We start from the raw sequence: 27,991 nt of genomic DNA, 5'->3' as shown, positions 1-27,991 counted from the left end.
GGAAATTTGGTTTCTCGATGCTGATTGGCTGAAACCGCATTTCAGAAGAGAAAAATACTTCATTGCTTCTATAAACTGGTGACCAACGTAATTAGACCAGTAGTCATTTCCTGTCATACCCATGTTATACCACACCTTTCAGCCAATCAGCATTCAGGGCTCAAACCACCCAGTTTATATTGGTCAATATTCCACACCTCCACAGGCATTATATCACTTAGTTTAAATATACAGATATTCAAGGTTTTTGTCAAACTTGTTGTGTTCTTGTCTTCTTGGTTCTGGGTTTGTTGTATTCAGGTCTACTTTGTTCTGGGTTTGTTGTGGTCAGGTCCTCTTGGTTCTGGGTTTGTTGTGTTCAGGTCCACTTTGTTCTGGGTTTGTTGTGTCCAGGTCCACTATGTTCTGGGTTTGTTGTGTCCAGGTCCACTTTGTTCTGGGTTTGTTGTGTTCAGGTCCACTTTGTTCTGGGTTTGTTGTGTTCAGGTCTACTTGGTTCTGGTATTGTAATGCTCAGGTCTTCTTGGTTCTGGATTTGTTGACTGTGCTGTAGAGAACAGAGGAGTCCTCCTCAGCAGCACCAGGGTCTGCTGCTGTTGGGCTGAAGAGAGAGAAACAGAAATTAAACAAAGTATGCGCCCCAAATGGTGGCACCCTATACCCTTTATAGTGCACTACCTTTGACCAGGGCCTATGGGGCTCACAACAAAAGTTGTGAACTAAATAGGGAATAGGGTGCCATTTGGAATACAGTCAGAACAGTTCCTCAAAACCATCATCGCATCACTCCCTCATTATAGACATGTCATAGTAATTGTCTTGAGGTGTCCATTGTTGGATTGGTAGATTACATCACTAGTGGTCAACTGTTTTGCTTATTGATGACATCTCCTACAATAAACAGCAGCATATGAATGACCTTAAGGCAGAATATGCTCACCAGGTGGCATCACTCAGGAGGTTGAATTTCAGAGTAGCGTACTGGATATCCTCGTCCTGTTCCTGGGCTTGAGACTGTTGGACGGTCGAGTACAGAAGGACTTCCTGGAAGTGGACGCTGGCGTAGTGAATGTCATCCTGGTCATCTGTGGCTACTGTCTGTGCTGCAGTAGGGGTCATGGCCATGCCTGAGATGTTGTCATACACTGGACTAGAGTCTCCCTGATGGAGAGAGAGGACAGACAACATGAGGAGTGGAAATGTTCCACAAAGCAATACACAGTCATCATAGTCACCTTCTGATTCCAACACTCATGTCACGCCCTGGTCAAGGTATTTTGTGTTTATCTTCATTTATTTGGTCAGGCCAGGGTGTGGCATGGGGTTTTTGTATGTGGTGTGTTGGTATTGGGATTGTAGCTTAGTGGGGTGTTCTAGTTAAGTCTATGGCTGTCTGAAGTGGTTCTCAATCAGAGGCAGGTGATTCTCGTTGTCTCTGATTGGGAACCATATTTAGCAGCCATATTCTTTGAGTGTTTCGTGGGTGATTGTCCTTAGTGTCCTTGTTCCTGTCTCTGTGTTAGTTTACACAAGTATAGGCTGTTTCGGTTCTCGTTACGTTCTTTGTTTTGTAGTGTTTGTAATTGATTTGTGTTTTACGTTTGTTTATTAAACATGGATCGCAATCTACACGCTGCATTTTGGTCCGACTCTCCTTCACCACAAGAGAACCGTTACAACTCACCTGTTCATTTTCTGATGTGTCTCCTGTGTTGGAGGTGGGTTTGGAGTCCTTCTTCCTGTTTTATAAACAAAATGTATTAATGAATTAATGAAGCTAATAATTAATCAGAGTGCTACATTTAAATAATCCACAACCACAAAATAAGCATTTTAACTCACCTGAACCACATGAGTCCAGGGAGACAGAGGATGAGAACCAGAACAACCACTGTGATTCCTACAGCTGCAGTCAGAACTGAGGTCTGTTTCCCTACAATAAAATATGGATGGTATGAGTACATGGCATGATATAATAAACTAAAAATAAAAGTAAATACATTACATTAATACAATACTTGTTAAGGGATCTTATAACCCAGTGTATAGATATAGACTAAGGTGTAATAAGACGATGTGTAATGATTAACATTAGATTGAAACATGTAGGTTTGTATTGAAGTATTGAGATGTAACTTTACCTGCTACAATGACCATCAGAGCTGTAGAGTTCATAGATCCTCTTCTATTCTGGGCCTCACAGTAATATTCTCCTCTGTCCTCAGAGATGATGTTAGTGATGCTGTAACTCTGTCCTGATGCTTTTGGTGAGGTTACGTTCTTCTTGTACCAGGTGTATTTGTCCACAGGTGGGTTGGCATCACAGCTGCAGGTCAGAGTCACTGAACTGCCCTCCACTATTTCACCAGAGGGACTGACTGACACTGAGGTGTTCTTTGGGCCATCTGGTAAAATATAATTTGTCAGATTATTAAGACAGTAGTTTTATTACAACTTCACATTACATGTCATATGAAAATGAAATGATCAGAGAACTAAAACTATAACTTACACAAAACATTAACAAGAACACATTTAGAGATGCTTAATGACTACTTTGTTTCATTAATACTTGTTTGCAACCTTGGCATTTAAAGAAATATATATATATATTTCACCTTTATTTAACCAGGTAGGCCAGTTGAGAACAAGTTCTCATTTACAACTGTGACATGGCCAAGATAAAGTAAAGCAGTGCGACACAAACAACAACACAGAGTTACACAAGGAGTAAACAAGGGTACAGTCAATAACACAATAGAAAAAATATATACAGTGTGTGCAAATGGCGTGAGGAGGTAGGAAATAGATAGGCCATATTAGCGAAGCAATTACAATTTAGCAGATTAACACTGGAGTGATAGATGAGCAGATGATGTGCAAGTAGTGATACTGGTGTGCAAAAGAGCAGAAAAGTAAATAAAAACAATATGGGGATGAGGTAGGTAGATTGGGTGGGCTATTTACAGATGGACTATGTACAGCTGCAGCGATCAGTTAGCTGCTCAGATAGCTGATGTTTAAAGTTAGTGAGGGAAATGTAAGTCTCATTCAAACACTAATTCAAACACTGAGATGTATTTTACTCACATTTCACATCCATGTTGATAGACTCAGGCCTGTCTGTCCCCAACTCATTCTGGGCCTCGCAGTAGTACTCCCCAGTATCAGATGACTTGATTTGATTGAAGGTATGATGTGGTCCTGTGTTCTGATTGGAGATACTCTGATAGTGACCTCCATTCTTCTTGTACCAGGTGTATTTGTCCACAGGTGGGTTGGCATCACTGCTGCAGGTCAGAGTCACTGAACTGCCCTCCACTATTTCACCAGAGGGACTGACTGACACTGAGGTGTTCTTTGGACGATCTGGTGTTGAAGATGACAGAAAAAATAACAAGTCATATAACATGTAACGCACCAAGAGATTATGCAAATTAGTATAGATTAGTATATTACACTGACATGTAGAACCATGTATTACAGAGATGATGTAAATTAGTATAGATTAGTATATTACACTGACATGTAGAACCATGTATTACAGAGATGATATCAATGACTTTCACTGTAGATATATCAACACTCCATGTACTCACATCTGACAGTGAGAGTCTCTTCTGGAGAGAGGATTCTCTCAAAGCCTTCTACAGCACAGGAGTAGTTCCCTGCATCCTCACTGCTGATTGGTTCTAGGATCAGACTGTTATAACTGGTGATTGTGTTGGTCAGACGTTGTCCGTTCTTGTACCAGATGCAGGTGGGGTTGAGACCGACTGTACATTTGGTTCTACATCTCAGTGTGACTCTCTCCCCTCTGACACAGACGTAGGATCCATCTCCAACAGGATATCTAAGAGGAAATATGTATTTGACTCTAGTCTTTGTAATGTAACTAGACTTGTCCTGTAGCATAATGTGTAATATTACCTGTGACAGTCAACATCACACCAGGAAGACCAGAAAATCTCCCCTCGGTTGTTGTTATTATTCTGAATATGTATTCAGCCGAGTCCTTCTCTGTCAGGTGTGTTATTGTCATGGTGTGGTGGTTCTCTGTGTTCCTACTGTACTCCACACGACCTGCAGACCCTGGATATGACCTGACATCTACAGGGTGTTTCTGTGTAAACCAGAATGAACCTTGTTCTATATAACTAGTGGGATGAGTGTAAGAGCAGGATATGTCCACTGTGGAGCCCTTCAAGACACAGATTCTCCTCTTGGTGTAAGTCACCCTCCAGCAGTTTGAATTATGAACACCTGAAACATTATGAAGATATCTGTTAGTTTTAAACTATTTCTGTTTACTTTTGTGCTAGTAAACAACTTGACCATTTTTTGTATTTTGTAAATCAATATCAGTTTTAGCTGTTAATTGATATTGTGAAATTATAACTAAATTAATCCATACTCACACACTGCAGGAGAGCGGAGATACTCTTGGCCTTTTACAGCACAGGAGTAGCTGCCTGCATCCTCACTGTAGACATATTTAGAGTTTATAGAGGAAGTCCACTGCGCTAGATATTGTCCATTCTTGTACCAGATGTAGGTGGGGTTACCAGGCAAGCTGCAGCTGGTTCTACAGGTCAGTGTTTTCTCATTCCATTGTCCTGTCACCTCCACCTGCAGTTCTGCATAGAGAGGTTATGGAAACAACAACAGAGTAAGTCTGTCAGTCACCACCACGTCACTGTTCTCATAGAACATTGAATACATAACTAAGATGGTAGAGTACTATACTATATATGAAACATTACAGTACCAGTGACAGAGAGAGTGACTCCAGGGTGGGCAGTTTCCCAATCGGACTTGTCTGTTTTATATCTGAAGTAATATGTATCTTTGTCACTCTGTCTCAGGTCTGTGATTCTCAGGGTAGAGTCCTTCTCTGTTGTCTGAAGGTACTCCACACGACCCTCATTATTAGATTGGATTTCAACAAATTGACCCGCATCACTATTCCAATAAGACCATTCAATTGTTGTGACTCTATGACCTCTGGGATATGTGTAAGAGCAGGACAGCTCCACGGTTGACCCCTTCAAGGCACAGATACTATTCTTGGTGTAGGTCACACTCCCTCCATACTGCCCGAGTACCACTGAAAGCACATTACATTAAGAACAAACCTATTGGTTCACACTGACAGTAGGGTTTGTCCACACTTTGTTGCCATACTGTATTTGCTGAGGAATGGAAACCATAGAAAAGCATCACTCAGTGAGGTGTGAAAGATAACTATTTAAAGTGAAGTGGAGACGCCTAACAGAACACACCAGAATAACATTATGATTCTTATCCTTTTAGAAATGTCTGTAGATTGATAAACAGAGAACTAAAAGATAAGAATGAGACCATACCTGCTACAGACCAGAGAAAGACCACCAACACACTTCCTGCTGTTCTCAAGACCATTGTTGCATCTTCCACCCTGCAGTCTTAGAAACATAAACAACAACTCACTCTATAGCTGGTGAATAACTCCACCTGATACATTGAAGTATAAACTGTAAATGGGGGACAGGGCCTCATTACTGAAAATGAACCAGGCTCATACTGACTATGTTTCCATGCACACCAATATTCCATTATTATTTGGGATACTCAAGTATTCTGTTTTGGATTTGACGCAAATAAACTTCCTATCCCATTTACAATAACCCAAAAGCTTGTATTCCGGTTATGAGAAACCTGGATAAGATGCCTGGGATATGAGGATTTTAGACAGGATACTGTGGCAGGTAAACATCTCATCCCATTTACTGTTTTTCGTGGTCTGTGCTGTCAGGCTCAGTTTCTCATATCATGGGTGTTGTGTGATGATGTTTTCATCTGATTGTCAAATAAGTCACTTCAAACACTAGGCTACCTTCACAGTTCGATCCACCATAATTGCAAAATAATTTATTTTGCTGATACTCCATTCTGGACTGGTATAATTGGCTACTTTCACCCCTAATTTAGACAAGTTATCAGGATATGTTAAGACCCAGATGCAGACCGTGTCGAAGAAACAATGTTAAGTACAGCAACAGGGGCAAAGGTACAGGACGGCAGGCAGGGTCAGGACAGGCAAGCGTAAAATCCAGAAGGATGAGAAAAGAGAGACTGGGGAAAAGCAGGAGCTGACAACAGACAAACAGAGAACACCGGTATAAATACACAAGAGATAATGGGGAAGATGGGCGACACCAGGAGGAGGGAGGAGAGAATCACAAAGACAGGTGAAATAGATCAGGGTGTGACACAAGTTTATGCTTGTAATTAACGACATTTGGTAGACCATTTGTTTGTCAACTACAGTGCATTTGTCACGTTCTGACCATGGTTCTTGTGTGTTTTCCTTGTTTTAGTGTTGGTCAGGACGTGAGCTGGGTGGGCATTCTATGTTGTGTGTCTAGTTTGTCTATTTCTATGTTTGGTCTAATATGGTTCTCAATCAGAGGCAGGTGTTAGTCATTGTCTCTGATTGGGAACCATATTTAGGTAACCTGTTTTGTGTTGGGTTTTGTGGGTGGTTGTTTCCTGTGTCAGTGTTTGTGCCACACGGGACTGTTTCGGGTTTTCATGTTTCTTGTTTTTGTAGTTGTGTTCATGTTGAGTTTTCCTATTAAAACCATGGACACTTACCACGCTGCGATTTGGTCCGCCTCTCCTTCGACGGAAGAATCCCGTTACAGAACCACCCACCACAACAGGACCAAGCGGCGTGGTGACAGGCAGCGGCAGCAGGAGCAGCGCCAGGAGGAATGGACATGGGTTGACGAATTGGACGGTAAAGGATCCTGGGTACAGCCAGGAGAATATCGCCGCCCCAAAGAAGAGCTGGAGGCGGCGAAGGTGGAGAGGCGCTGGTATGAGGAGGCAGCACGGCGGCGCGGATGGAAGCCTGAGAGTCAGCCCCAAAATCTCTTGGGGGTTGCACACAGGAAGTGTGGCGAAGCCAGGTAGGAGACCTGCGCCAACTTCCTGTGCTTACCGGAGGGCGTGAGAGACCGGGCAGGCACCGTGTTATGCTATGGAGTGCACGGTGTCCCCAGTGCGGGTGCATAAAACCGATGCGGTACATACCAGCTCCTCGTATCGACCAGGCTAGAGTGGGCATCGAGCCAGGTGTCATGAAGCCGGCTCTACGCATCTGGTCTCCAGTGCGTCTCCTTGGGCCGGCGTACATGGCACCAGCCTTACGCATGGTGTCCCCGGTTCGCCTGCACAGCCCAGTGCGGGCTATTCCACCTTGCCGCACTGGCAGGGCGACCGGGAGCATTCAACCAGGTAAGGTTGGGCAGGCTCGGTGCTCAAGAGCTCAAGTGTGCCTGCACGGTCCGGTCTATCCAGTACCCCCTCCACGCACCAGCCCTCCGTTGGCAGCTCTCCGCACTCGCCCTGAGGTGCGTGTCCTCGGCCCAGTACCACCAGTGCCGGCACCACACACCAGGCCTACAGTGCGCCTTGTCTGTCCAGCGCTGCCAGAGCCTTTCTCCTCTCCAGTGCTAGCAGAGTCTCACGCCTGTCCAGAGCTGCTAGAGTCTCCCGCCTGTCCAGAGCTGCTAGAGTCTCCCGCCTGTCCAGAGCTGCTAGAGTCTCCCGCCTGTCTAGAGCTGCTAGAGTCTCCCGCCTGTCCAGAGTTGCTAGAGTCTCCCGCCTGTCCAGAGCAACCAGAGCCGCCAGTCTGCAAGGATGCGCCAGAGCCGCCAGTCTGCCAGGATCCGCCAGAGCCGCCAGTCTGCCAGGATCCGCCAGAGCCGCCAGTCTGCCAGGATCCGCCAGAGCCGCCAGTCTGCCAGGATCCGCCAGAGCCGCCAGTCTGCCAGGATCTTCTAGAGCCGCCAGTCAGCCAGGATCCGCCAGAGCCGCCAGTCAGCCAGGATCCTCCAGAGCCGCCAGTCAGCCAGGATCTTCCAGAGCCGGCAGTCAGCCAGGATCTTCCAGAGCCGCCATTCAGCCAGGAGCTGCCAGAGCCGCCATTCAGCCAGGATCTGCCAGAGCCGCCATACAGCCAGGATCTGCCAGAGCCGCCATTCAGCCAGGATCTGCCAGAGCCGCCATTCAGCCAGGATCTGCCAGAGCCGCCATTCAGCCAAGATCTGCCAGAGCCGTCAGTCAGCCAGGAGCTGCCAGAGCCGTCAGTCAGCCAGGAGCTGCCAGAGCCGTCAGTCAGCCAGGAGCTGCCAGAGCCGTCAGTCAGCCAGAAGCTGCCAGAGCCGTCAACCAGCCTGAGCTACCTCTCAGTCCTGAGGTACCTCTCAGTCCTGAGCTACCTCTCAGTCCTGAGCTACCTCTCAGTCCTGAGCTACCTCTCAGTCCTGAGCTACCTCTCAGTCCTGAGCTACCTCTCAGACCTGAGCTACCCCTCAGTCCTGAGCTACCCCCTCAGTCCTGAGCTACCCCTCAGTCCTGAGCTACCCCTCAGTCCTGAGCTGCCCCTCAGTCCTGAGCTGCCCCTCAGTCCCGAGCTGCCCCTCAGTCCGGAGCTGCCCCTCAGTCCGGAGCTGCCCCTCAGTCCGGTTGGGCCCGTTGTTAGGGTTCCTAGGCCAAGGTCGGTGGCGAGGGTCGCCACTCAAAGAACGCTAAGGAGGTGGACTAAGACAATGATGGAGTGGGGTCCACGTCCAGTGCCAGAGCCGCCACCGCGGACAGATGCCCACCCAGACCCTCCCCTATAGGTTTAGGTTGTGTTGGGAGGGGGGTACTGTCACGTTCGGACCATAGTTCTTGTGTGTTTTCCTTGTTTTAGTGTTGGTCAGGACGTGAGCTGGGTGGGCATTCTATGTTGTTTGTCTAGTTTGTCTAGTTCTATGTTTGGTCTGATATGGTTCTCAATCAGAGACAGGTGTTAGTCATTGTCTCTGATTGGGAACCATATTTAGGTAGCCTGTTTGTTGTTGGGTTTTGTGGGTGGTTGTTTCCTGTGTCAGTGTTTGTGCCACACGGGACTGTTTCGGGTTTTCACGTTTCTTGTTTTTCTGGTTGTGTTCATGTTGAGTTTTCCTATTAAAACCATGGACACCTACCACACTGCGTTTTGGTCCGCCTCTCCATCGACGGAAGAATCCCGTTACAGCATTTGGAAAGTATTCAGACCCCTTGACTTTTTCCACATTTTGTAACATTAGTCTTATTATAAAATTGATTAAATACACACAATAACCTCATGACAAAGCAAAAACCAGTTTTTATAAATATTTGCTAATTTATTCACAATAAAAAAATGAAATATAACATTTACATAAGTATTCAGACCCTTTACTCAATACTTTTTTGAAACACCTTTGGCAGTGATTGCATCAACAATTGTTCTTGTGTATGATGTTACAAGCTTGGCACACCTGTATTTGGGAGTTTCTCCCATTCTTCTCTGTAGATCCTCTCAAGCTCTGTCAGGTTGCATGGGGAGCATTGCTGCACAGCTATTTTCAGGTCTCTCCAGAGATGTTCAATCAGGTTCAAGTCCGGGCTCTAGCTGGGCCACTCAAGGACATTCAGAGACTTATCCTGAAGCCAGTTCTGTGTTGTCTTGGCTGTTTGCTTAAGGTCTTTGTCTTGTTGGAAGGTGAACCTTCGGCCTAGTCTGAGGTCCTCAGCGATTTGGAGCAGGTTTTCATCAAGGATCTACCTGTACTTTGATCCGTTCATCTTTCCTTCGATCCTGACTAGACTCCCAGTACCTGCCACTGAAAAACATCCCCACAGCATGATGCTTCCACCACCATGCTTCACCGTAGGGATGGTGCCAGGTTTCCTCCAGATGTGACGCTTGGCATTCAGGCCAAAGTGTTTAATCTTGGTTTCATCAGACGAGAGAATCTTTTTCTCATGGCCTTTAGGTGCATTTTGGCAAACTCCAATTGAGCTGTCATGTGCCTTTTACTGAGGAGTGGATTCCGTCTGGTCACTCTACCATAAAGGCCTGATTGGTGGAGTGCTGCAGAGATGGTTGCCCTTCTGGAAGGTTCTCCCCTCTCCACAGAGCTCTGTCAGAGTGACCATTGGGTTCTTGGTCACCTTCCCGACCAAGGCCCTTCACCCCGATTACCCAGTTTTACCAGGCGGCCTACTCTAGGAAGAGTCTTGGTGGTTCCAAACTTCTTCCATTTAAGAATGAAGGAGGCCACTGTGTTCTTGGGTAATGCAGCAGAAATGTTTTGGTACTGTACCCTTCCCCCTCGACACCGTCCTGTCTCTGAGCTCTACGGACAATTCCTTCGACCTCATGGTTTGGTTTTGCTCTGACATGCACTGTCAACCGTGGGACATTACATAGACAGGTGTGTACCTTTCCAAATCATGTCTAATCAATTGGATTTACCACAGGTGGACTCCAATCAAGTTGTAGAAACATCTCAAGGATGATCAATGGAAATATGATGCACCTGAGCTCAATTCCGAGTCTATCAGCAAAGGGTCTGAATAGTTATATAAATAAACAGGGTTGTGGACTAATGGGTTACATGTAAGGGATTACAAAGACGGTAACTGTAATCCGTTACGTTACCAGCAAAAATATTGCAATCAGATTACGGATACTTTTGAAAAACTAGATGATTACGTCGAGGACGACTTTTAAATTCAGAAAGGATGTTTGCAAAAATATCTTTGACACTTCCCTGTTTTCTCAATGCCATTCAAATCAGCATTGAAAAAGGCTCAAGTCAGACACCACTGTGATGACACACCAAATGTGTTTGATCGATGGTGGGAAAAGCTCAGGAATGGGCTTTTGTAGGCTTCAGTCCAAGCTATGTCTTCCAATGGTGCGACTGCTGTCGGCATCCAAAGATTATCCAACTTGAGTAAACGCTTGGAGGTAAAGATGACAGCAGTGGTGTAGTCTACGGTGATACGTATGTTTCTTATTATTGATATCTACATAGCGCATTGATGTGAATCATACTGCTGCTCTCTCATTTAGCTATCTGCGCCTTACGGATTGTGGTTGTTGTGGGTGGCTGTTCATAAATCTAAATATATTTGAACCCAATAGTGGTTGAATTCAGGAAGTTTAAGCTGCCTATCAATCATTGCTTTTTAAACCAGTGGACAGACAGTGAAAAATGCGCTCTTGCAACAGCTGCATAGTGTGGTTCCCAGCCTATGGAATAAAAGTGGAGCTTTTATTGCTCAATCTAATTCATGCTGATAATAGTTTTTTTACCCATAGGCCTAATGGACAACTGCTCAAACTCACACACTTTTGATAGACTTAAAGAGGCAATCTGTAGTTGCTACATCCATTTTTGGACTTACAAATATACCAGTCAAAAGTTTGGACAAACCTACTCATTCAAGGTTTTTTCTTCATTTTTACTATTTCTACATTGTAGTTTGACATCAAAACTATGAAATAACACATATGGAATCATGTAGTAACCAACAAAGTTTTAAACATATGAAAATATATTTCATAAAATATATATTATTTGAATGTTGTTCAACATTTCTCTGGCTAACTAACGGATAATTCGATCCAGCTAGCAAGATACTGAAAAATACTTGTTCCACCACTTTCTCCCTATCCTCAAACTTTCCAAATATCAGTTGTTTTTCGGTTACAGCTGTTTTTCGGTTCATGAAGTACATTTCATCACCTTCTCACCCCTGTCTCCGTGGTCAGGCTTCTCACCTAATGTTACCTCTTTGTTATCATTCAGGGGACGCGCTGCTGTAATTGAGAAAATGCCTTTCCAAGGCGCACGCTGATGCTGTAACTAGTAAGTTGGTTGTCTCTTCTTTCTTCAGTTGTGTGCTGAGCTGCATTCTGTTGCTATGTAATGTGAATGATTGGCTAAGCCTTGGATACAGCCAGTATTGCTCCAAACTTACAGCCAATAAGAGATTGCATGGCTGTGTGCTCGATTTAATACACCTGTCAGCATTGGGTTTGGCCCGAAATAACCAAATCAAATTAATGGAAGGGGTGTCCACATTCTTTTGTATATATAGTATGCATTCTATGTATATATAGTATGCATTGTATATATATATATAGATTCAACTACAGTTAGCAGCTTCTCTTCTGTCGTAACTTGTTGCCCCAGAGGACTAAATAAAGTAGTGCTAACCAGAATAATGTCTTACATAGAAAGAACGAATGCATTAGTGAGCATTAGTGTGCATTAGTAATTAACACCAGTAAAGTTCTGTGTATCATTTAGGGACCAGGGAGAAAACACAATAACTCCAAAACAGTGGAAAGTGTCATCCTGTGCCAAATGTCATCAGTTTGACCAGTTTGAAGGAAATTATGAAACAAGTTTCTGATTGGACTTCAGTCGTGGGTGCATATTATATGTGGTTGAAATACTGTCGGCTTGCATAACAGTGTCAAAGATAACACATGACACGCCATTCCATTTTCTCAAGAGATGCTGAAAGAAAGAAGTCATATTTCTCCACTCCTGTTCCTGATACAAAATTAACATTTGTTGTTTCATTTTACTGGGGGAAAAAGCACAATTCTACTGGCATTAATAGGATATAGGCCTACAGACAGTGTCCATATTTCAGTTACTATTCCATTTAGCCCATGTGAATTTCAATTATACATGTTCTGTGTATTCATGGGTACAGGGATACTGGTGAGCGAGATATCAAAGGTGCATGTGTAACGGATGTGAAATAGCAAGCTCGTCAGCGGTGGTGCGCGCTAAATAGCGTTTCAATAGTGTTTCAATCGGCGCCTCTCTGACGCCACTTGCTCTGAGACCTTGAAGTAGTAGTTCCCCTTGCTCTGCAAGGGCCGCGGATTTTGTGGGGCGATGGGTAACGATGCTTTGTGGGTGACTGTTGTTGATGTGTGCAGAGGGTCCCTAGTTCGCGCCCGAGTATGGGCGAGGGGACAGTCTAAAGTTATACTATCTGGAATACTGTGCGCATGTAAACATGGACATTGTGTATGTTTAAACTGAGATGCGGTATGATGCAAAAACAATTTCCTAATGTATACAATAGTCATCATCATCATCATCAACGACAACAGCAATAACAACAACACAAACATCAACAACAACAATAACTTATAGAACAGATCTGTAGTACTACAAACACATATTTCTACATTGATTGTTCTGAAGCTGTTTCATTCTCAGAACCCCAACTATTGTAATATAAATGTACAACCCTCCACGGTCCATCAAGCTGTACAGCAGCCTAAAGACTGACTATTAGGTTCAATGATAGCTCTTATCCACAATCTGTGAGGGTAAGTGACTGACAAACAAACACACACACACACACAGTCATGTATAACTAACCTTGTGGGGACACACAATTCAGTCCCATTCAAAATCCTATTTTCCCTAACACTTGCCCTAACCCTAACCTTAACCCTAACCCTAACCTTGACCCCAAAACCGAACCTTAACCCTAACCCTAGCTCCTAAACATAAACCGAATTCTTATGTTAACCCTTATTCTAATCTTAACCCTAAACCCCAAACAAAAATGTTCCTAGTTGGTCAAATTCTTGTAGATTACTATTCTTGGGGCATCTGGTTCCCACAACTATAGTTAAACATGTCCACAAACACACACACACCTTTTATATCCTACTTAAATGGACCAGGGGCCCTGATCCTAGATCAGCACTCCTACACTCTGATACACTTAATGAATACTCACCCTAATGTAACAACCAAAACACAGCTCAAAATAAATGAAAAAGTACATGACTTATGGCTAAAAACCATATTACCAAAACCAATATTTCAAGACATCATAAAGCATACTTACAGCGTGAAGGGAGAGGTCGTATACGGCAAGTCAGCTTCCTGGTAGTGTGTGGAGACAGACAGTAAGTGTCAGTTCTGTGGTTGATACATATTTATGTTGTCAGAACACAAGTTGCTGATGCGGAACTGTCCTTTCCTTCCTCTTTAAGTCATTAACATGCATGAGGACCAGAACACAAGTAGCTGATACAGAACTGTCCTCTCCTTCCTCTTTAAGTCATTAACATGCATGAGGACCAGAACACAAGTAGCTGATACAGAACTGTCCTCTCCTTCCTCTTTAAGTCATTAACATGCATGAGGACCAGAACACAAGTAGCTGATACAGAACTGTCCTCTCCTTCCTCTTTAAGTCATTAACATGCATGAGGACCAGAACACAAGTAGCTGATACAGAACTGTCCTCTCCTTCCTCTTTAAGTCATTAACATGCATGAGGACCAGAACACAAGTAGCTGATACAGAACTGTCCTCTCCTTCCTCTTTAAGTCATTAACATGCATGAGGACCAGAACACAAGTAGCTGATACAGAACTGTCCTCTCCTTCCTCTTTAAGTCATTAACATGCATGAGGACCAGAACACAAGTAGCTGATACAGAACTGTCCTCTCCTTCCTCTTTAAGTCATTAACATGCATGAGGACCAGAACACAAGTAGCTGATACAGAACTGTCCTCTCCTTCCTCTTTAAGTCATTAACATGCATGAGGACCAGAACACAAGTAGCTGATACAGAACTGTCCTCTCCTTCCTCTTTAAGACACTAACATGCATGAGGACCAGAACAGCATGTCAGAAAAGGAAGGTTACTGTATTAGAGTGGGCCCTACATTTCTATAATGGACAAAATGTCCCCCATTTCCACTTTTCATTGAAAGTGCAGAACCATCTTAATATGTTGACTATTCTATATGGAATGTTTATAATATATTAGAATGTGTTGCCTTGTTCTACATGGAACAGGTCAAAGTTCCATTTCCATTTGGTCATGATGTCATTCTATTCATTCTATTCTACTAACCCATTTAATGTACACTCCTCATCAGCTGCATCAAAGACCCTGCACTGACCCCCTTTAGTGTCTACAACATGGTTGTTGTAGAGGCGTTGGCCTGGGCAACAACCCCTCAAGATTCTAATGATGACATCATCTCCATCATCTAACATCAATAACCAAACATGTTTCACAGCTCAGGCCGAGGGGCGGGGAAGGAAATCAGAGGAGCACTCCTCTTCACTTTGATTGACACTTACTCCTACTGTGTGTCCCGTGTGCTGTCTGTGCTGTGTGTCAGAGGAATACAAAAGCGGTGACACCCCCCCAACAGCTCCATTCTCTCCAAGCTTCCTGTTCCCTTTTCAGGTAGCTACACGGTCCCTCCTCCTCTTCCTCAATCTTCATATTCATTATTCTGTCATTCCTTCTCTTCTTCCTTACTCTGTCATATCCGGACGGTACGTGGTGTTCAGGCTTGTAAGGGTTGTCAGGGTTTCCTGTCTCTCCCTCTCTGGTCAGGCTTGTGTTTGAAGCAACACTTGTCACCATAGAAACAGCCGTTGGTCCTCCCGAAGAAACACTCGTCATCATTGATGGGAGACATCCTCCTGGTCCTGGGAGAGAGAGAGACAAACAGTATGAAAACACAAACAACTGTACCTGAGCTCCTGCTTCCTCCTTCCATCACTTTGTACATTTAGTTAATATGAGTTGATTGGTAACACTTTAGAATAACTCATAATGATGTTTTGAATGACAGGTGGATGTCTTTACCCTGTGGAGGCGTACTGGGAGACTGAGGAGGTGTTGAGGCCTATAGAGTTGGTCCTCTGAGGAGAGGGTGGGGTTCTCTGCATCCAGCGGTCTGGGTACCTGATCACCAGCCTGGTGCTCTCCAGCTCCACCCCTGGACCGGAGGACAAGCAGCAGGCACAGTCCAAATACATGCAATGGGACCAATAGCATAGTCCCAAAAGTACAATGGAACCAATAACAAAGCTTGTTTTTCCTTTACTGCCAGAAAGGAGTTGAATCGTTGTACTTTTCTCTCTGTGTTGAACGATGGTGATACTATTTAAAGCTCTAAACTGAAGCTCTACACTGAAGGCTCTTGACTCTGTGTATCGTGCAGAGACGTCTAACTCACCATTGTGGTCTCGACAGTGCTGTCAGGTGGACATCAGTAGCAACACGCAGCCTCAAACCCTGGTCCATTCCTATTCAGAAGGCCATTTAAGGAAAACTGAGGGGAGGGGAGGGGAGGTAGAGGAGATGAAGTGAGAGAGTGAAGGGGGAAAGGATGGGGAGAGGGAGAAGACAGACCGACACACACAATCAGCAATTTCTACGTTCACAGTAGAGAGCTCAGACACTGACCTTCAACCCCTTCAGTGCACTCCCCTTGAGGAAGTATCCCTTTGGCCAATCAGGGTTGAGCTGGATGGACTTCTGAGCGTCTGATAGGGCAGAGGGGTAGAGCTCCAGACACCAGTAGCAGTATAAACCATATTCCCAGAGAATCAAAGAAATACTTGAAATTAGATCAAAGTAGAAATAGTCCATCCAGATCTTTACCACCTAGCAAATCTGTTGTACCACTTACACTAGAGTACTCCTGCAATAGTCTAGGGAGCAACATACCCATACCACACACACACACACACACACATATTAACACACACACACACCCATACAACGTCTGAACTACCAGGAAAGACTCTGGCAAGTTCAGACTCAGTGTGTGTTTACATGTGTGTGTGTGTGTGCGTGTGTGCGTGCATGTTCGTGTGTGTGTTTGTTGATGAACAGTTCTGATTGTTGATCTATTACAGTTTATCTGCTGACAGTAATGGAGTATCCCTGGCTGGCCTATAGGCTAGCCACTCATGCATTATGTTGCTCAATGGCGCCACCATGTGTACAATAGGCAGAAATACAAGAAACATCATTGATTTATTTGTTGTCTATTTATTGTCTAAATTTGAGCTTATTTACAACATGATACTTGTACGGTATTCAATGTAAAAAAATCTGCAAAATGTAATGTATCTAAAATAGGTAATAATTCATCATTTGGTAATAAAACAAGCAATATTATGACACTGAACAATATGGTATTACATAATATAAAATATAAAATACCCAATAATATCTGACACCAATACAAAGTAAAACGTATTAAAACAAATCAGGAGAAACTCCAGAGCTAAAATGATTTAAAAGCTCTTGTAACAGTATAACTTTAGACCGTCCCCTTGCCCAAGCTAGCCGTTTCACATCCGTTACACTCTTATCAATATTATTCATTTTGTGTCACTAAAACAAGCCAATACTTTATCTATTATAAAAAATCTGGAATTGGCTAAATCCCATAGAAAAAGATCAAAAACAGATAAGTACACAAGAAAGGTAGGCAATTTATTAAGCGGAGCAAGTTCAGAAAGGAAACCCCGAGTGCCCGCCTCAACTGAGAATGGAACCAATTAGAGGCTAGTATCATTCACGACTTCCTTATTGACCTGGTCTGCTCTTACATCCTTCTGCCGCTTGCTGCTACTAAGCGCTGGCTCTTTTCTCCATTGACTCTGCTGCTGTAACTAGCTGTTTCTCGCTATGCTACTGATTTCTGATATAATGTTTTCTTTGTAAGTGCTCACTAGCTGTGTTTGAACCTCACCCGCATCGTTCAATATGCTCATGTTGCAATGTTTGGCTGCTGCGGTGATGTGATTGATTGTGAGGATCAACCTTGTTGCTGCTCTGTTTTCAGTCAATAGCCGGCGACATGTAGAATTAGCTAAGTAGAATTAGCCTCAGGAGTAGTCAATCGTATAGCCTACTTGTTTGTTCCCAATACCAGCTTTCGAGCTGAGTCAGTGCGCTCAGTGAACCATCATAGAGAATAGTCCTTCATCCATACAAGGAGGAAGAAGCCTGTGCTAGGCTAGCATACAGGCTATGTGTTGCTATACAGTGAGTGAGAAGCAATGTTTTCTGATCATGAGCAGGAGATACTGTTTATCACAGTGATTCAGTAGTATTTCAGTCTGTGGACGTTAACTAGTTTAGTACAGCATGTCGCCAGCTCACGAAATCGCTGCAATCAATTCACACGATCAGCTATAGCTTACATTTTACAGGTCATCCCGGTCACATTAGTCGGTGTGACTTTCGCCGACAGTCACAATTCAAATGTTGTCCAAAATGTTTCTGGTTATTATTCTTGGAACCCTATTCCCTTACACAGTTTAAACTAGAAGCCTTTAAATGAACTTGCAAACTGGTCTGGACTAGTGCATTTGTATAGTTACACTATTGCTGCACTTCTACTCTGATTTGCTCAGAGCGTCTGCTAGCTCATTAGTGCAGGGGTTCTTAAAACTTGTTATGGCTGCTGTCCCTGTACAGGGATCAACATCAGGGAAATTTCAGAGTGACAACTAATAGTACTCGATAAAACTCAAACTTTCATTAAAACACACATGCAGGGTACTCAATTAAAGCTACACTCGTTGTGAATCTAGCCAACATGTCAGATTTTTTAAATGCTTTTCCAGCGAAAGCATGAGAAGCTATTATCTGATAGCATGCAAAACCCGAAATACCCAAAGGGGACGTAAACAGAATAATTAGCGTAGCCGGCGCTACACAAAACGCAGAAATAAAATATAAAACATTCATTACCTTTGACGAACTTCTTTGTTGGCACTCCAATATGTCCCATAAACATCACAATTGGGTATTTTTTTGATTAAATCCGTTCATGTATACCCAAAAAGCCCGTCTGATCCAGGAACAGCTTTCCAAAACGCAACGTCATTTTTTTTTATTAAAAAAGTTGCCTATAAACTTTGACAAAACACTTCAAACTACTTTTGTTATCCAACTTTAGGTATTAGTAAACGTTAATAATCGATCAAATTGATCACGGGGCGATCTGTATTCAATAGCAGCAAGTCTTGAAATCATGGTCGATATTCTCTCTTTCATAACTTCCCCGGTGTACCCGATGACAGGAAGTGCCTATTCCTCATTTCTCCAAGGATTAAGTTCAACCCAATTCCCAACACTGGCGACATCGTGTGGAAGCTGTAGGAACTGTAAACTGGGCGCTATCTATTTTCCTTTGCCATAGACAATACAGGGAACTGGCGGAGGGATATTTTTTTGTTTTTTGTGAACAGTTTTTCCTTGGGGTTTAGCCTGCTACACACGTTCTGTTATAGTCACAGACATGATTTAACCAGTTTTAGAAACTTCAGAGTGTTTTCTATCCACACATACTAATCATATGCATATACTATATTCCTGGCATGAGTAGCAGGACGTTGAAATATTGCGCGATTTTTAACAAAAAGCTGAAAAAATCACACGCTCTTTTTTAAACCTTTTCAGCCTGGGACCCGAATGCAACATTCAGTGTTTTCCTGGGACCCAAACTTAGGAAAATATGCAACTATACATAAATATCAGTACATTTCATTGCCCTTATGCCTAAAACAAATGCAATATAGACAAAAACAAATAACAATGACATTAAATATCTATTCATGTTTATTTTCCCCCATTGAAAACACATATCTGTCTAGGTTGGAACTGTTGCTGTTAAAATACAATAAATCATTTTAATTCTGAATTGGAATAAAAGGATTGATCACATCACACAGATGAATAACAGAACACACACACAGGCTTTTGATAGTGCATCCCTAAGTAGCAGTACAGATGAAAAATGATTAGGCCTACTGTACATCTTACTGTAGAAATGCTTGTTGAAAGTCAAGGTTGGAACTGTTGCTGTTAAAATACAATACATATGTTTATATTCTGAACTGGAATAAAGTGATTGATCACATCTGTAGACCAGAAAACCCCCACACAGTCCTAATGAGAGCAGGTCTATTCTGGCCTCTGTTTTTGACAGTGCAACACTGAGGTCAAGCCTTGAAACTGTTTCTGTACATGTTTTTTAAGTGTCAGAGTTGAGAACCCTGACTCACATAGGGATGTGGTGCCAAACTGGACCAGAACATCTACTGCTTTCTCAGTCAGGCAGGAGACCGCTTCCTACTGTACATGAACAACCCAGAACATCTACTGCTTTCTCAGTTAGGCAGGAGACCGCTTCCTATTGTAGATGAGCAACCCAGAACATCTACTGCTTTCTCAGTCAGGCAGGAGACCGCTTCCTACTGTAGATGAACAACCCAGAACATCTACTGCTTTCTCAGTCAGGCAGGAGACCGCTTCCTACTGTACATGAACAACCCAGAACATCTACTGCTTTCTCAGTCAGGCAGGAGACCGCTTCCTACTGTAGATGAACAACCCAGAGCATCTACTGCTTTCTCAGTCAGGCAGGAGACCGCTTCCTACTGTACATGAACAACCCAGAACATCTACTGCTTTCTCAGTCAGGCAGGAGACCGCTTCCTACTGTACATGAACAACCCAGAACATCTACTGCTTTCTCAGTCAGGCAGGAGACCGCTTCCTACTGTACATGAACAACCCAGAACATCTACTGCTTTCTCAGTCAGGCAGGAGACCGCTTCCTACTGTCCATGAACAACCCAGAACATCTACTGCTTTTTCAGTCAGGCAGGAGACCGCTTCCTACTGTACATGAACAACCCAGAACATCTACTGCTTTCTCAGTCAGGCAGGAGACCGCTTCCTACTGTACATGAACAACCCAGAACATCTACTGCTTTCTCAGTCAGGCAGGAGACCGCTTCCTACTGTACATGAACAACCCAGAACATCTACTGCTTTCTCAGTCAGGCAGGAGACCACTTCCTACTGTAGATGAACAACCCAGAACTGAGTGTGTTTGCCTCAAAAAGCATCTTGCTTCAATCAGTTAATTCCAGTTAAGAATAACAATTATTGTTGTATTTAGCAACAGTTCCAACCTAGACTCGTTTTCAAAAATAATTTCTACAGTAAGATGTAAAGTAGGCCTGATCATTTTTATTTTCATTTGTACTGTTACTAGGGTTGCACTGTCAGTAGCTAGCTTGTTTTGGCGAATGTTAGCTATTAGCTAGGTAGTCCTCCCTGTCGGTCCATCTTTACATAGTTAGTCCTCCCTGTCGGTCCATCTTTACATAGTTAGTCCTCCCTGTCGGTCCATCTTTACATAGTTAGTCCTCATTATCTAGCATGTGGTGGTCTTACTATAGTTTCTGCTGTGTTGGATGGCATGTTGATACTAGCATTATCTAGCATGTGGTGGTCTTACTATAGTTTCAGCTGTGTTGGATGGCATGTTGATACTATTATCTAGCATGTGGTGGTCTTACTATAGTTTCAGCTGTGTTGGATGGGATGTTGATACTAGCATTACCTAGCATGTGGTGGTCTTACTATAGTTTCAGCTGTGTTGGATGGCATGTTGATACTAGCATTATCTAGCATGTGGTGGTCTTACTATAGTTTCAGCTGTGTTGGATGGGATGTTGATACTACCATTATCTAGCATGTGGTGGTCTTTCTATAGTTTCAGCTGTGTTGGATGGCATGTTGATACTAGCATTATCTAGCATGTGGTGGTCTTACTATAGTTTCAGCTGTGTTGGATGGGATGTTGATACTACCATTATCTAGCATGTGGTGGTCTTACTATAGTTTCAGCTGAGTTGGATGGCATGTTGATACTAGCATTACCTAGCATGTGGTGGTCTTACTATAGTTTCAGCTGTGTTGGATGGGATGTTGATACTAGCATTACCTAGCATGCTGTGGGCTTACTATAGTTTCTGCTGTGTTGGCATTACCTAGCATGCTGTGGGCTTACTATAGTTTCTGCTGTGTTGGATGGCATGTTGATACTAGCATTATCTAGCATGTGGTGGTCTTACTATAGTTTCTGCTGTGTTGGATGGCATGTTGATACTAGCATTACCTAGCATGTGGTGGGCTTACTATAGTTTCTGCTGTGTTGGATGGCATGTTGATACTAGCATTATCTAGCATGCGGTGGGCTTACTAAACACCTGAAGGAGCAGAGCTAATGAATAGTTCAACATATTTCTACATGAAATGTAATCAAATCTGGAAATGGCAAAATCTTATAGAAAAATAGCAGAAGCATAATCTATCCCATTTATCATCTATATACAAACTGTATTTATCATCTATATACATTCGGTATTTATCATTAGGATAACAATCTAAATTCCAGCATTCACTCAAAAGTTAAAGGTCATTGTCTGGAAAACCTAATAGATAAGAAAGCATAATGATAGTAAGAGAATAGCATTGTGAGGCCTAGCTTTGGTTTGATGCTGTTGCTCTTCAGTCCAGGTTCTGTGGTGGTTCTCTTCAGTCCAGTTTCTACGGTGGTTCTCTTCAGTCATGTTCTGTGGTGGTTCTCTTCAGTCCAGGTTCTGTTGTGGTTCTCTTCAGTCCAGGTTCTGTGGTGGTTCTCTTCAATCCAGGTTCTGTGGTGGTTCTCTTCAGTCCAGGTTCTGTGGTGGTTCGCTCCAGTTCTCATAATCGGAGGGCTCAGTCTCTGAGGGTATGTGTCACTTTCCAGGATCTTTGGTGGTTCGCTCCAGTTCTCATAATCGGAGGGCTCAGCATCTATCTGAGGGGCTGTGTCACTTTCCAGGTTCTTTGGTGGTTCGCTCCAGTTCTCATAATCGGGGGCTCAGCATCTATCTGAGGGGCTTTGTCACAGGGGAGTCCCTGAATCTGAAAGAAGACACTCTGAATTAGCACTTTACGAACCACTCCCTCTACATTTTTATGTAAATTAATGTTCTTACTGTCTATGTTATTAGGATTAAAATAACTTCTGTTGTTGACATTATTACCAGTGTGTCTGCTGTGGCATCACTTCCTCCTGTGGATCTCCTGTAAAGAGGGACAGAGTGAGTTCTGCTCTCTACTGAACTCTAGTGGAGGTTGATATGTTACTAATACAGTAGATGTAAATGGATGGCTCACCTCTTCATATAGCAGTAGATGGTGACAAGAAGAGCTCCAGCAGTCAGGACAGCCCCCACCCCCACCACAGGAACCCAGGAAAACACTGCTGCAGGGTCATGAGTTTATAAATGCATGATGTCAGAATGAAATCTGTAAAATTACAGAGCACCAAAAATGGACAGAATGTGTCATACTTACATATAACATTAATATGGACAGGGATAGTCTCTCTCCCTATAATGTTCAGAGCCTCACAGTAGTATCCCTCTCTGTCCTCAGAGCTGACATTATGGATGGTGTAACTCTGTCCTGATGCTTTTGGTGAGGTTACATTCCTCTTGTACCAGGTGTAGTTTTCCACAGGTGGGTTGGCATCACTGCTGCAAGTCAGATTCACTGAACTGCCCTCCACTATTTCACCAGAGGGACTGACTGACACTGAGGTGTCCTTTGGGCCATCTGGTAAAGGACCATTAAAAAGACATTAACATCTTGGTTATAGTATATATTATCTTGGCTTTCTGAAGACATTAGATTTAGCAAATAAAGTACATCGGTGCATTTTACAAGACAGATTCAAATAATTACATTGAGAAAAATTAAAACCACATGCTCTGACGTTCCAACATGATGTTACTTAATAAAGAATACAACTGGAGATAGAAACAAAATAATTACAATGTTAATATACCAAGCTAATGATTTGAACCCCATGTACTTACATCTGACAGTGAGAGTCTCTTCAGCAGAGGGGAGATCCTCATGGCCTTCTACAGAACAGGAGTATCTGCCTGTATCCTCACTGCTGACTGAGAATAGGATGTAGACAGAAGAGTAGGTGTTGCTGTTTGGTATAGGCTGTCCATTCTTATACCAACTGTAGACTGTGATGGGGTCCAGTGTACATTTGGTTCTACATGTCAGTGTCACATTCTCCCTCTCTGACACAGATGTAGGATCCATCTCCAACACAACATCTGGAGTTAAAGGAAACAAATCATTAATATCCTCCTAAATACACAATATATTCAAAAGTATGTGGACACCCTTTCAAATTAGTGGATCCAGCTATTACAGCCGCACCCGTTTCTGGCAGGTGTATAAAATCGAGCACACAGCCATGCAATCCTCATAGTCAAATATTGGCAGTAGAATGGCCTTTCTGAAGAGCTCAGTGACTTTCAACGTGTCACCGTCATAGGATGCCACCTTTCCAAGAAGTCAGTTCATCAAATTTCTGCCCTGCTAGAGCAGCCCCATTCAATTGTAAGTGCTGTTATTGTGAAGTGGAAACATCTAGGAGCAACAGCGGCTCAGCCGCAAATTGGTAGGCAACACAAGTCAAGCTCACAGAACAGGACCGCCGAGTGCTGAAGCGCTTAGCACTTTAAAATCGTCTGTTCTGGGGTGCAACACTCACTATCAAGCTCCAAACTGCCTTTGGAAGTAACTTCAACACAATAACTGTTCGTCGGGAGCTTCATGAAATGGGTTCCCATGGCCGAGCAGCCGTACACAAACCTAAGATCACCATGAGCTATGCCAAGCGGCGACACAAGATGCCGCCGACAGAGATGGTCACCTCGCTTCAGGTCCTTAGAAAACGATGCAGTTCTTTGTTTTGTTAATGTATTATTTATTACATTGTTAGCCCAGAAAATCTCAAGTGTTATTAGATACAGCCGGGAAGAACTATTGGATATAAAAGCGACGTCAACTTCCCAACATTTCGACCAGGAATATGTCTTTCCCGAAGCGGATCCCTTGTTCTGAACTCCACCCTGACATTAGATCTTATCCCAGAGGCCGACCCAAAACAACGCGGTCGCCGCAGGAGAGGCAGATGGAGCGGCCTACTGGTCAGACGCAGAAGGCGAGCACACCATCCACCGCTTCCGAGCATATTACTCCAATGTCCAATGTCCAATCTCTAGACAACAAGGTGGACGAGATTTGGGCACGAGTTGCCTTCCAGAGAGATATCAGAGATTGTATCATTCTCTGTTTAACGGAAACATTGCTCACTATGGACACGTTGTCAGAGTCGGAACAGCAACCCGGTTTCTTCATGCATCACGCGACAGAAATAAACATCTCTCTGGTAAGAAGAAGGGAGGGGTGTATGCCTTATGATTAAATACTTGTGGTGTAATCATAACAACATGCAGGAACTCAAGTCCTTCTGTTCACCTGACCTAGAATTCCTTACAATCAAATTCCGACAGCATTATCTTCCAAGAGAATTATCTTAGATTATAGTCACAGCCGTGTATATCCCCCCCCAAGCAGATACCTCGTCGGCCCTGAAAGAACTTCAAACTGGAAATCATACATCCCAAGGCTGCATTTATTGTAGCTGGGGATTTTAACAAAGCTAACCTGTTAACAAGCCTTCCTAAATTTTACCAGCATATCGACTGCGTGACTCGAGCTGGTAGCATTCTGGATCACTGCTACTCTAACTTCTGTGATGCATACAAAACCCTCCCCGCCCTGCCTTCGGCAAATCTGACCATGACTCTATTTTGTTGCTCCCACCTATAGACAGAAACTGAAACCGGAAACTCCCATACTCAGGTCTATTCAACGCTGGTCTGACCAATCGGATTCCACCCTTCAAGATTGCTTCGATCACGTGGACTGGGATATGCATCAGACAATAACATTGATGTATACGCTGACTTGGTGAGCGAGTTTATTAGCAAGTGCATCAGAGATGTTGTACCCACTGTGACTATTAAAACGTTTCCTAACCAGAAACCGTGGATTGATGGCAGAATTGAACACTGAAAGTGCGAACCACCGCTTTTAACCATGGCAAGGCGACTGGAAACATGACCGAATACAAACAGTGCAGCTATTCCCTCCGCAAGGCAATCAAACAAGTAAAGCGTCGGTATAGGGACAAAGTAGAGTCACAATTCAATGGCTCAAACACGAGACGTATGTGGCAGGGTCTACAGTCAATCACGGATTACAGAAAGAAAATCAGCCCCGTTGTAGACACCAATGTCTTACTCCCAGACAAATTAAACAACTTCTTTGCTCGCTTTGAGGACAATACAGTGCCACTGACATGGCCCACTACCATAGACTGTGGGCTCTCCTTCTTCATGGCTGACATGAGTGAAGCATTTAAACGGGTTAACCCTCGCAAGGCTGCCGGCCCAGATGGCATCCCTGGCCTAGTCCTCATAGCATGCGCAGACCAGCTGGCTGGTGTGTTTACGGACATATTCAATCAATCCCTATCCCAGTCTGCTCTCCCCACATGCTTCAAGAGGGCCACCATTATTCCTGTTCCCAAAAAAGCTAAGGTAACTGAAATAAATGACTATCGCCCCATTGCACTCACTTCTGTCATCATGAAGTGCTTTGAGAGACTAGTCAAGTCTCATATCACCTGACTTGGTGATAGACCTAGACCCACTCCAATTTGCTTACCGCTCCAATAGGTCCACTGATGATGCAATCGCCAACACACTGCACACTGCCCTATCCCATTTGGACAAGAAGAATACCTACGTAAGAACGGAAACATGACTACACTTCATTGACTACAGCTCAGTGTCCTCCAAACTCGTCGTTAAGACCCTGGGTCCCCTATGCAACTGGGTCCTGGACTTTCTGACGGGCTGCCCCCAGGGGGTGAAGATAGGAAACAATATCTCCAACCAGCTGGTCCTCAACACTGGGGCCCTACAAGGGTGCGTTCTCAGCCCCCTCCTGTACTCCCTGTTCACCTATGACTGCGTGCCATGCACGGTTCCAACTCCATCATCAAGTTTGCAGACGACAGTGGTAGGCTTGATGACCAACAACGATGAGACGGCCTACAGGGAGGAGGTGAGGGCCCCCGGAGTGTGGTGTCAGGAAAATAACTTCTCACTCAACATCAAGAAAACAAAGGAGATGATCGTGGACTTCAGGAAACAGCAGAGGGAGCACCCCCCCCCATCCACATCGACAGGACAGTCGTGGAGAAGGTGGAAAGTTTTAACTTCTTCGGGATTGGTGTCCAACCTAAGCGTATGTAAACTTCCGACTTCAACTCTATGTCCTCTGATGTGAAATACAATATTGTTATTAATAATGTTATTATAATGTTATTTTTCTGTTACATACCACTACTAAGCCTGTATTACTGCCCTTAATAAGGTAATTAGTCATCTACAGTTGAAGTTGGAAGTTTACATACACTTAGGTTGGACTCATAATTAAAACTCGTTTTCAACCACTCCACAAAATTCTTGTTAACAAACTATATTTTTGGCAAGTCGGTTAGGACATCTACTTTGTGCATGACACAAGTGATTTTTCCAATAATTGTGTGAGAGACAGATTATTTAACTTATAATTCACTGAATCACAATTCCAGTGGGTCAGAAGTTTACATACACTAAGTTGACTGTGCCTTTAAACAACTTGGAAATTCCAGAAAATGATGTAATGGCTTTAGAAGCTTCTGATAGGATAATTAACATCATTTGAGTCAATTGGAGGTGTACATGTGGAAGTATTTCAAGGCCTACCTTCAAACTCGGTGCCTCTGATTGACATCATGGGAAAATCTAAAGAAATCAGCCAAGACCTCAGAAAAATATTGTAGACCTCCACAAGTCTGGTTCATCATTGGGAGCAATTTCCAAATGCCTGAAGGTACCACGTTCATCTGTACAATCAATAGTACGCAAGTATAAACACCATGCGACCACGCAGCCGTCATAGCTCTCAGAACTGTTTGGCCATAATGACCATCTTATGTTTAGAGGAAAGGGGAGGCTTGCAACCCGAAGAAGACCATCCCAACTGTGAAGCACGGGGGTGGCAGCATCATGTTGTGGTGGTGCTTTGTTGCAAAAGCGACTGGTGCACTTCACAAAATAGATGGCAACATGAAGTAGGAAAATTATGTGGATATATTGAAGCAATATCTCAAGACATCAGTCAGGAAGTTAAAGCTTGGTTGCAAATGGCTCTTCTCAATGGACAATGACCCCAAGTATACTTCCAAAGTTGTGGCAAAATGGCTTAAGGACAACAAAGTCAAGTTATTGGAGTGGCCATAACAAAGCCCTGACCTCAATCCTATAGAAAGTTTGTGGGCAGAACTGGAAAAAGCATGTGCGAGCAAGGAGGCCTACAAACCTGACTCAGGTACACCAGCTCTGTCAGGAAGAATGGGCCAAAATTCACCCAACTTATTGTGGGAAGTTTGTGGAAGGCTACGTTTGACCCAAGTTAAACTATTTAAAGGCAATGCTACCAAATACTAATTGACCTTATGTAAACTTCTGACCCACTGGGAATGTGATGAAAGAA

At 43.6% G+C, this 27,991-nt stretch overlaps 1 protein-coding gene and 2 long non-coding RNA genes across 3 annotated transcripts in view; all 3 read right to left on the bottom strand.

Moving 5' to 3' along the window:
- Positions 1-467: 467 nt before the first annotated feature.
- Positions 468-3,412, bottom strand: LOC121844801 (B-cell receptor CD22-like). Its single transcript, XM_042315351.1, has 6 exons — positions 3,091-3,412; positions 2,142-2,405; positions 1,843-1,933; positions 1,685-1,739; positions 941-1,161; positions 468-601 (listed from the first exon to the last, which is right to left on the bottom strand). The coding sequence occupies exons 1-6, from the start codon at positions 3,410-3,412 to the stop codon at positions 514-516; spliced, it is 1,041 nt and encodes a 346-aa protein (XP_042171285.1). The 3' UTR covers positions 468-513.
- A 354-nt stretch (positions 3,413-3,766) lies between these two features.
- On the bottom strand, positions 3,767-4,645 carry LOC121844804. Its single transcript, XR_006082196.1, has 3 exons — positions 4,419-4,645; positions 3,931-4,263; positions 3,767-3,853 (listed from the first exon to the last, which is right to left on the bottom strand). It is a non-coding gene; the product is annotated as an uncharacterized LOC121844804 (long non-coding RNA).
- Positions 4,646-5,398: 753 nt separating this feature from the next.
- The window catches only part of LOC121844805, a 34,222-nt gene continuing 11,629 nt past the window's right edge, over positions 5,399-27,991 (bottom strand). Inside the window, exon 3 of the long non-coding RNA XR_006082197.1 lies at positions 5,399-5,444. This is a non-coding gene — a long non-coding RNA (uncharacterized LOC121844805). The remainder of the gene's footprint in view (positions 5,445-27,991) is intronic.

The sequence above is a fragment of the Oncorhynchus tshawytscha genome, unplaced genomic scaffold (genome assembly GCF_018296145.1).
Source record: "Oncorhynchus tshawytscha isolate Ot180627B unplaced genomic scaffold, Otsh_v2.0 Un_contig_1861_pilon_pilon, whole genome shotgun sequence".
NCBI lineage: Eukaryota > Metazoa > Chordata > Actinopteri > Salmoniformes > Salmonidae > Oncorhynchus > Oncorhynchus tshawytscha.
This window is presented reverse-complemented; position numbering and strand designations above follow the sequence as displayed.

Bases quoted from the DNA above. Each gene is read 5' to 3' on its own strand.
- LOC121844801 (XM_042315351.1), bottom strand. From the start codon at position 3,412: ATGTTATATGACTTGTTATTTTTTCTGTCATCTTCAACACCAGATCGT. The intron at 2,406-3,090 runs GTGAGTAAAATA...ATATTTTACCAG, and splicing joins TATCAACATGGATGTGAAAT to ATGGCCCAAAGAACACCTCA. The intron at 1,740-1,842 runs GTGAGTTAAAAT...TTTATAAAACAG, and splicing joins CCTGGACTCATGTGGTTCAG to GAAGAAGGACTCCAAACCCA.